Source organism: Mus pahari, chromosome 2 (assembly GCF_900095145.1).
Source record: "Mus pahari chromosome 2, PAHARI_EIJ_v1.1, whole genome shotgun sequence".
NCBI classification, from domain to species: Eukaryota; Metazoa; Chordata; class Mammalia; order Rodentia; family Muridae; genus Mus; species Mus pahari.
The window spans coordinates 100,669,882-100,678,796 of record NC_034591.1 but is presented as its reverse complement, the minus strand read 5'-3'; the positions used below and the strand labels follow the sequence as shown (position 1 = coordinate 100,678,796).

Below are 8,915 nucleotides of genomic sequence, written 5' to 3'. Positions count from 1 at the left end.
CTTAGGCAGCAAGCACTTCACTGTCTGAGCCATCTCCTCAACCCCTCAAGCATGTTCCCTCTGTAAAGTTGACAGTCCCCTTCCTTGGTGTAGATCGCAGACCCTGCTGAAGGGGATTGGGTGGTGTGTGACTCTGAGGCAGAGGCTGGCGTGGAGCCAGGGGCAGAGGGGAAAAGGGCTGTTGGGCTCTAGGCCTCTGGAACTCCAAGAGGAGGAGGGGCCAGTGGTAACATTGGATTTCTGCAGAGTCAGAGGGAGGAGGCAGGTTTGGGAAGTTGTCCTGACCTCAGGAGAACATAGATCTGGCTCCCACTGTGTTTCAGGCTCTCACCACTGTGGGCTCGCAGGACAGGCTCTAGAAAACAGTGGCAACGGTGCCGGAGGATGAAGGAGGCCGAGCTGAACAGAGATATGGCTAGATATTGCACAGACAACCAGTGTGTCTCCCTGCAGCCCCAAGGTAAGGACATTTAGGATTTCTGCCTATACCCTGCCCTCTGAGCCCATCTCTGCCAGTCCAGAGATTTGTATCATCCTTGCCTTGGTTCCATAGTAAATAGATGGGTCAGAATAAATGGGTCAGCAGAGGACCAGAACTCTGAGCACCCCAGGCTCTATATGAAACCTCCAAGAGCCCCTCCACTGGGTACAGTAACCCGATGTCAGGGAAAATGTGCACTTGGAGTTCAGATGGGCCTGGTTTTGAACCCCAGCTTTGCCTCCTGCCTAGCCCGTGTTCCCTCTGGAGCTAGTGCTCTCCAAGATCATCAGTGGGCACATCCCTGGCTATTAACTAATTTCCCAGAAGGTCCAGGACACGCGTGGCAACATGTCAAGCTCTATGGAAGGCTCCAGGAATGCAACCATCCACCCAGAGACTCTAATGCTTGATTCCATCAGACTTGTTAACAGGATGAGGACCCGGTGGTCTGGGCCCTGCTAGGCACCTCCTTCACACCTGCCTTCCTTCTTCACTTTCTTCTTTATGATCGCCCCAGAGCAACGCTTTCTCTGGGGTAGGTTTCATGTCTAGGACACCAGTGCAGCCTCTGTGGGTTGTGAGCCCCACATCTTTGGCTGTTGCCTGTCCAGAGAGAATGCTTTCTTTCCCTGTGAGAAGCATGGTGGTTGTTCCCATCTCTAACCGACAAGCCAGGGGACTGTGCCAAGACCGACTGTCCCGCTCTCCCTGCACTCTTACCCTGAGCCTTGGCTTCTCCCCTGCAGGACTGGGGCCTAAGTCAGCTGCTCTCATGGCTCCCAGGACCCTGCGGCACACCCAGGCCATTCTGGCATTGATGGTGGTGACTGTGATCTTCTCTCTCCTTGCTCTTTTTGTGGTGGGTAAGTTCTCAGGGGACTTTAGCCACAACTCACTCTCCCTCTGTGCCAAGGACCCAAGGGACCCAGATGTCAGTCTTCTGGACATTTCTGCTCTCTGAAGTAACATTTTACCACCAACCTAGGCCCAGACCTGGAGTCAACAGAGCCCACTGGGCTGAGATGGCTCTCAAGAATGGAGGCTTCCAGGGTGGGGGGCGGGGATCCTTGATGATCCTCTCTTTCTGGAACCCAGCTTGTGTGGGCAGCCTATCATGTCAGGGCTATGGATTGAGCTGACCCAGGAATGGCATTCTCAGCTTCACAGCCTTGGAGACCTGAGTGGAATAAAGATCCTCCCTTCAAAGACCTGCTTCGGGGAAACAACGACTCTGGACACAACAGTGAGTAGTTCCAGTGAGGACACACCTCAGGGAGCTGGCTGTGGGATGTGGGACCCAGACCCTGCTGCAGCTTCTATTCCAGCTCCTGTTCCCACGCCGAGCTTCAACTCCCACCTTCCTCCTAAAACACATTGTAAACTTATTTATTTTGGATACAGGATCTCATGCAATCCAGGTTGGTTTCAAACTAAAAAACCAAGAATCACCTTAAATGTATGATCCTCCTGACTCCGTTTTTATAATGCTAGAATTACAGGTGTGTGGCACCATAACTAGGTTATTTGGCGCTGAGGATTGAACCCACAACCTCTTGCAAACTAAACAAGTGTTCTATCAAATGAGCTGTATCTCCAAACCCAAAATTGTCCCATTTTTATTGAGGTCCAGCTGACATAAATACTGGGCATATTTAAATTGCACAATCTGATAAATCCCTGTGGAGTATGTTCCTGAAACCATCTCTACAGTCAGGCTGAGGAGCCAACTCACCATTCCCTCCCCAGCGTTTGCTTGCAGCACTTGGTGACCCTCGCATCCCCTCCTGACTTCAACTTCACTTGTCATGGTAAAGAGCAGTTTCCTTATAGAGTTTCACATGAAAAGGGATTTAAAAATATCATGCTCTCTTCCAGTTCTTTTTCATCCACATGATCTGAGAAAAATATTCTTGGTAGGGTTGAAAATTGAACCCAGGCCAGAGTTTCCGTTTCCCCTGCTCTTGTGTGTGTGTGTGTGTGTGTGTGTGTGTGTGTGTGTGTGTGTGTGTGTAAAAGCTTTTCCTTATTTTTATCCAGTCTAGGACCCCTAGCTCTTAGGATGGTGAAGCCCACATTCAGGGTAGGTCTTTTCTGCTCAGTTAAATCTCTCTGGAAACTATCTTATACACAGAGGTTTGTCTTCTGGGTAATTCTAGGTCCTTCCAAGTTGACAGTATAGACTACCATACCCAGAGACATTAAGGAACATTCTGATTTGCCCCCTGAGCTTCCCCACCTAACAGACCTCTATGGTGCCTTCTATTTCCTCTTTTCAGATCATTCCCAATTTGTCAGGGAGACAGAAATGCAAGAGGCTATCCAGAGGCTTAGGGACTATGAGGAGAATTCTAGCAGCTGTCACAAGGAGGTACAGATACTGAAGTACCAAATGGACAATGTTAGTTCTCTGGTGCAGTTGCTTGGGACCCATCTAGAGGACGTGAATGCTGACATCCTGCAGACAAAAGATGTGCTGAAGGGATCTGGAGCCTTGGCTTTGGAGACCCAGGCACTGAGGAACTCCTTGGAGGTGGCCAGTGCTGATATCCATAGTCTGAGAGGAGACTTGGAAAAGGCAAATGCTCTGACTTCCCAGACCCGAGGTCTCTTAAAGAGCAGCACGGAAAACACCAGTGCTGAGCTCCACGTGCTGGGCAGAGGCCTGGAGGAAGCCCGGTCTGAGATCCAGGCATTCAGGGGAAGTCTGCAGAGTTCAAACGACCTCAGCTCCCAGACCCAGGGCTTTCTCCAGCACAGAATGGACAACATTAGTGCTGAGATTCAGACCGTGAGAGATGGCATGGGAAGGGCTGGTGATGAGATGAGCTCATTAAAGAAAGAGCTGGAAACACTCACTGTTCAGACTCAAAAGGCAAATGGCCACCTGGAGCAGACAGATGCCCAGATCCAGGGCTTAAAAGCTGAGCTGAAAAGCACTAGTTCCTTGAACTCCCAGATCGAGGTGTTCAACAGCCAATTGAAAGATGCCAGCAGAGAGTTACAGACCCTGAGAAGGGACCTGAGTGATGTCTCAGCTTTGAAGTCCAATGTCCAGATGCTACAGAACAGTCTTCAGAGGGCCAAGGCAGAGATGCAGAGTTTGAAAGCAGATCTGCAGGTGACCAAAGCCCTCACTGCCAAGATTCAGGGGGAGCAGAGTCGCCTGGGAGCCCTGCAGGAAGCTGTGGCTGCACAGAAGCAGGAGCAGAAGACTCAGGGTAAGTAGAGATGTGCGTGTGCGTGTGCGCGTGCGCGTGCGTGTGTGCGTGTGTGTGCATGCCTGGAAAACACACAGTCAACAGAGAAAGGCTCTAAGCTTGCAACTCCCCCTCCAAAATCTGGGAAATCCTGGACAGTGGCAAGGCGTCTCCCTAGAAGGCTTGGCTTCCCAGTCTCCGAAGGAGATAAGGAATAGAAAAGAGCAGCTCTCACTTGCTGGATCTGGAATGCTTTGTGAAGATTCAAGGCTGTCATTCAGAGGCTATGCAGACCAGGATAGAAGACTGAGCCTGTGGGCTCTTGGATGTTGGTTCTGGGCTATGGTGCAGAGTTGGTCATGAGATGTTGGTCTTGGATACAGCAATGGGATCACAGTATTTGCATGCATATGATAAGGTGCACCATGAGGCAAAGGATGAGGGTGGAGAAGGGAAGCCAAGCTTCACGGGGTTAGAAGTATGCCTGAAGAAGACAGCATATGAAATATTGATCGTGTGGTAGGTACGGAGATGCAGATATGAGAGGACAGTCCCAGAGCTTGCAGCATATTGCTAATGTTTTGGTGGACTCCCTTGAGACGGGCTTTCCAGATTCTGATAGACCTGGTTTGAGAGTGAGGGAAAGAAGCAGAGAAGCAGGAAATAGAGAGGTAAAGGGAGAAAGAAGAGACAGGGTGAGGGAGGGGGAGAGAAAGAGAGGGGGAAAGCAGAGGCAGGGATGGAGAGGGAGAGGGAGAGGAGGAGAGGGAGGCACCTGAGTGGAGTAGGTAGCTTGTCAGTGAGGTTGGGTGTGGAGGAGGCTGGTCACCTGGAACATGAGCAGAGGGTTGGAACTTGGTGCTGCCTCTTCTGGGTGGAGTGGGAGGCGGCTCACAAGATGAGAGAGGCTGTAGGAACTGGAGAACTGGAGGGGAGTGATTTCTGGAGCGGAGTTGACAAAGTAGGACTATGTGGGCAGTACCCAGGACCTGCCTGCCATGCTGTCTGTGTGCTGGGAGTGACATGGGCGGCTGGAAGTCTTCCCTGCTTCACTCCTCTGCTCACTCCACCCCGATACCCTCACATTCTCTTAGGCTTTCTGTTGCAGCATCAGCGACTACTGCTTCCACACTTTGGGGTATACTATGGAGAGGTCCACTCTCAAAACAAACTTAAAAGTTCAGCCCTGGAACTGAGACCTTTTGGCCTGGATGCAGCTTGGCTTCAGAACTTTAGGAAAACCTTCTAGGTGCTTCTAGTAGCAGCCATGCTTTGAGCTTTCCTTCTACCCTCTCTTGTGCACGCGTGTAGTGTATATACACATTACACATGAGTGCACATGTGTATAAAGGCTAGATTGTCTTTCTCAATCTCTTTCCACTTGATCTGTCTATTATCTATCTATCTATCTATCTATCTATCTATCTATCTATCTATCTATCTATCTATCTATCTATCCATCGATCCATCTATCTATCTATCTATCTATCTATCTATCTATCTATCTATCTATCTATCTATCTATCCATCATTGAGATAGATATACCTCAGGCTCTCTTTAAATTTGATATCTAACCAGGGATGACCTTGAATTTCTTTTCCTCCTGCTTCCACCTCCTCGAGTTCTGGGACTACAGAAGTGGCCTATTATGTGTGGTTCATGCAGTTCTGTGACCAAAACTTGATCGCTTTCTGCACAATAGCCAAGCATTCTACCCACTGAGCTATATCCACTTTATTTTTGGAGAAAATATTTCTCACTCTGTTCCATTAAGCAGACTTGTCAATGGACTTAAGAGATCTGCAGTCTCCACCTGCCAATACTGTGATTATAGGCACATGCAGCACACTGGGCTCTTTTGTGGGTACTGGGAGCTGAACTAGATAGACCCTCATGCCTATGCAGCAGGAACAACGTTAATTCAGTCATCTCTCTAGCCCTTGAATCTTTTCTTTGAGGGCAAAATAGGCAGTAATTTAGGCTTCTGGGTTGAGGGTCTCTGTCCTATAGAACTGCTTCCTGCTGCAGTATTGAGGGAATACCACAGATAGCACACAGATATATCACACGGTGTTCCAGTAAGACTTTCTGAGAGGAGGTTGGTGGGGTGCAGTTTGTCCATCCTGGTTTCAACCTCAGACAATGACAGAATCATCCATAGGCTTGACAGAACCATGGCACATGTTAAAAGGGCATTTGGGGGCTGAACAGAGAAGGCACGTTCATCTTAGCCAGTTTCCTGGTGATGCTGGCATAGCCAGGCCCAGTTTCCTAGTGATGCTGGCATAGCCAGGCCTAGTTTCCTGGTGATACTGGTGATGGGACCACATACTGAGCATCCCTGCTTCGCACACTTACTATCTTTCACTGAAACCTCAGTTCTTCTGTTGCCATTGATGTTTCTACCTGATTTAAAAGTACCTTCTTCCTGGGTGGGCCAGGTGACTCAGTAGGTAAGGTGCTCGTCACCAAGTCTGACAACCTGAATTTGATCCCTAGAACCTGAATGGTGGGAAGAGAGAGCCGACTCCTTCCTGCAAGTTGTCCTCAGAGCTCCACGTGCATGCTGTGGCACACACGTGTGACGCCCTTCTAATAAATAAACACGTACATGGTGCCTTCACCTTGTTCCATCCTCTCCAGCTTGAGCATCTTTACAGAGGACGTGCATGTGTATTGGAGTCTGCGAATGGAGATGAAGTCAGGAAGTGAAAGAGGTTACAAGTTCCAGGATTAGAAGCAGACAGAAACGGCTGGTGACAGTCATGAGGAGGAGAGTGTTAAATACCAGAAAGCAGGCATCTGCAGAGAGTGCCAGTGGGCATCAAGGTTGAGAGTCCCCAGGAGTGACTGGGACACCAAGGTACCCTAGAACGCTGCCTCTGAGATGGGGCCACGTGACTGGGGTATGGGGTCCCAGCCCTGCTCCTGCAACACTGAGCACTGCCAGGGCTTGAGATTTTCCAAGGTAGAGCGGAGGCTGGCTTTGGGACAATGCTATCTGCTCCTGACTCTTCCTCCCTGACCTCTGTTCTAGATCAGGTTCTCCAGCTGATCGCGCAGAACTGGAAGTACTTCAATGGAAACTTTTATTACTTTTCTCGTGACAAGAAGCCGTGGCAGGAGGCTGAGGAGTTCTGTGTGTCCCAGGGAGCACACCTGGCTTCGGTGACCTCTCAGGCTGAGCAGGTCAGAGGCCTGGGACTGAGAGTGGGGTCTGGTTAGGGACACAAAAACTTAAATTGTTGTCCTCCTAATGGGTGGCAGAGTCCCTCATGTTCCCATCAAGCAAGGAACAAATATTTACTGAGTTCCCAAGAGTGCTCTGTACTGAGGTGGAAATGTGGCCAGCTACTGCCACCTGCTCAGGGAAGGAGGAAGACCTACAGGCTCCAGCAGATGTCAGCAGGAAGGGAAGAAAAAGACACCTGTGACACCCTTCAATGTAGGGGGTGTTTCTCTCTCACATTCCCTCAGCCCCTGCCAGCCTTCCTGAATGGGCATCAGTCTAGATTGAAATGTCTAGTAGCTGCGGAAAACTGGTGAAGAGGAGACCCTGGTTCCCTGAGAGCTAGACTCACTCCTAAGCATCTAGGACTCTCCACGAAAATACTGCCCACCAGGCTAACAGAGGACTATGCTGTTTGGTTTAGCTTAACCTGCAAAACTGTCCATTCCTAGGGACTCTTCCCAGGACTTGTTCAGTGCTGCTAAGAATAAACTAGAACGAGGATTTCTGTCCCAGCCAAGTCACATCCCTTCTCAAATGTGAGGGCCATCAAAGACAAGTCAATATGGGGGAAGATGGGGCTCCCCCAGAGGGACCTACCTGCTTCTCTAGAGATTAGATAAGCCATGGAAGGTTCTGGAAGCTCCTGCACTCAGGTGGGCTGCTTGATTAGGGGCCAAGGAAGGGATGGTCCAAAGAGTCCGCTTCTCAGATTCCTGTCTCCTTCGCACAGGCATTCCTGGTACAGACTACGAGTGCTGGGGACCATTGGATCGGGCTCACTGACCAGGGCACAGAGAGCATCTGGCGCTGGGTAGATGGGACACCATTCAACAATGCCCAGAGCAAAGGGTGATTATAACCTCTGTCTAGCTCTGTCCAGGCACTGTCTACCTTGGGCAGGCTTTACTGTTCTTTGTGTATGGTCCTGTCTAGTGAGTGTTTGTGTGTGTGTGTGTGTGTGTGTGTGTGTGTGTGTGTGTGTGTGTGTGTGTTGTATACGTGTGTTTATACAAATATGTGATGAGTGTGGCATGCATGGTGTGTGATGTGTAATATTTGTGGTATATGAGATGACATGTAGTATGTTGACCTCTGAGGCCAGTAGAACAACATCTAGAAAGAACAGGCCCTGGGGCTAGCAGGCCAGCTGCCTTCCTGCTCTTCTGATTTCACCTATCCATTTGTTTCCTCCAAGTGTTGGATTCTGTGGAGGATTCCCCTACAGACCCCTGATCATCAGTAACAGAGGGAGGGCAGCCCCAGTAGGGCCACTCTGGGGACTCCTCTAGTCCTGGTCCTGTCCCCATCCTGAGGTCTCTTTATGCATGGGGAAGGAAGACTGCCTTGTCTAGCAGAGTAAAACCATGTTCTTCCAGGTTTTGGGCGAAAAATCAGCCTGACAACTGGAGACACAAGAACGGAATGCGTGAAGACTGTGTCCACCTCCGGCAGCACTGGAACGACATGACCTGCGGGTCCTCCTACCCCTGGGTGTGCAAGAAGTCCACAGAGTGGTCTGCGGCCAGAGTAGGCTAGAGCTGAGTCTGTCCTCCCTGAGACTCCTTCAGCCTTGATCTCACTTCAGGACTTCTTGTGTTCTGTTTTGCCCTGTCGTTCCACTGTTTAAAACCTGCTTGCCTCCTTCTTAAAGATAAGCCCCGCATTGGAGTCCCCCTCAGCAACCCATATCTGCCAGGATAAGCTCTCAATAAACACTCACTGAATGGACAGAAACTCGGTTCTTGACAGTCCCTGCAGCTGCCCTCACTCCCACCTCTCCCTGGACTGTCCCCTCCTTCCCTTGGGTCTTTCTGTCACTACAGGTTCACTTTTCAGTGACAGTGCAGACTACAGCTGGGGTTTCACAGGAACTACAGGGCCTTCCTAAGTCACCCCAGGGGTTCCGTGTGTTTCTTCATGTGTGTATTTGGGGCCCTGTTTCTTCTCTCCCTCGTCCTGTGGGCTGCTAGGGCCTCTGCTCCACCCTGTCATTCGTCTTGCTAA

The 8,915-nt window shown here is 50.1% G+C and overlaps 1 protein-coding gene across 1 annotated transcript; it reads left to right on the top strand.

Moving 5' to 3' along the window:
- Positions 1–260: 260 nt before the first annotated feature.
- Clec4f (C-type lectin domain family 4 member F) lies at positions 261–8,645 on the top strand. The gene is made up of 7 exons (XM_021191607.2): positions 261–460; positions 1,228–1,344; positions 1,641–1,724; positions 2,758–3,699; positions 6,717–6,868; positions 7,642–7,760; positions 8,288–8,645. The coding sequence occupies exons 1-7, from the start codon at positions 385–387 to the stop codon at positions 8,445–8,447; spliced, it is 1,650 nt and encodes a 549-aa protein (XP_021047266.1). The 5' UTR covers positions 261–384; the 3' UTR covers positions 8,448–8,645.
- Positions 8,646–8,915: the final 270 nt, after the last annotated feature.

Coding starts and splice junctions, on each gene's coding strand:
- Clec4f (XM_021191607.2), top strand. CDS start 385: ATGAAGGAGGCCGAGCTGAACAGAGATATGGCTAGATATTGCACAGAC. Junction 1,345..1,640: donor CCTTGCTCTTTTTGTGGTGG/GTAAGTTCTCAG, acceptor TGGCATTCTCAG/CTTCACAGCCTTGGAGACCT. Junction 3,700..6,716: donor GCAGGAGCAGAAGACTCAGG/GTAAGTAGAGAT, acceptor CCTCTGTTCTAG/ATCAGGTTCTCCAGCTGATC.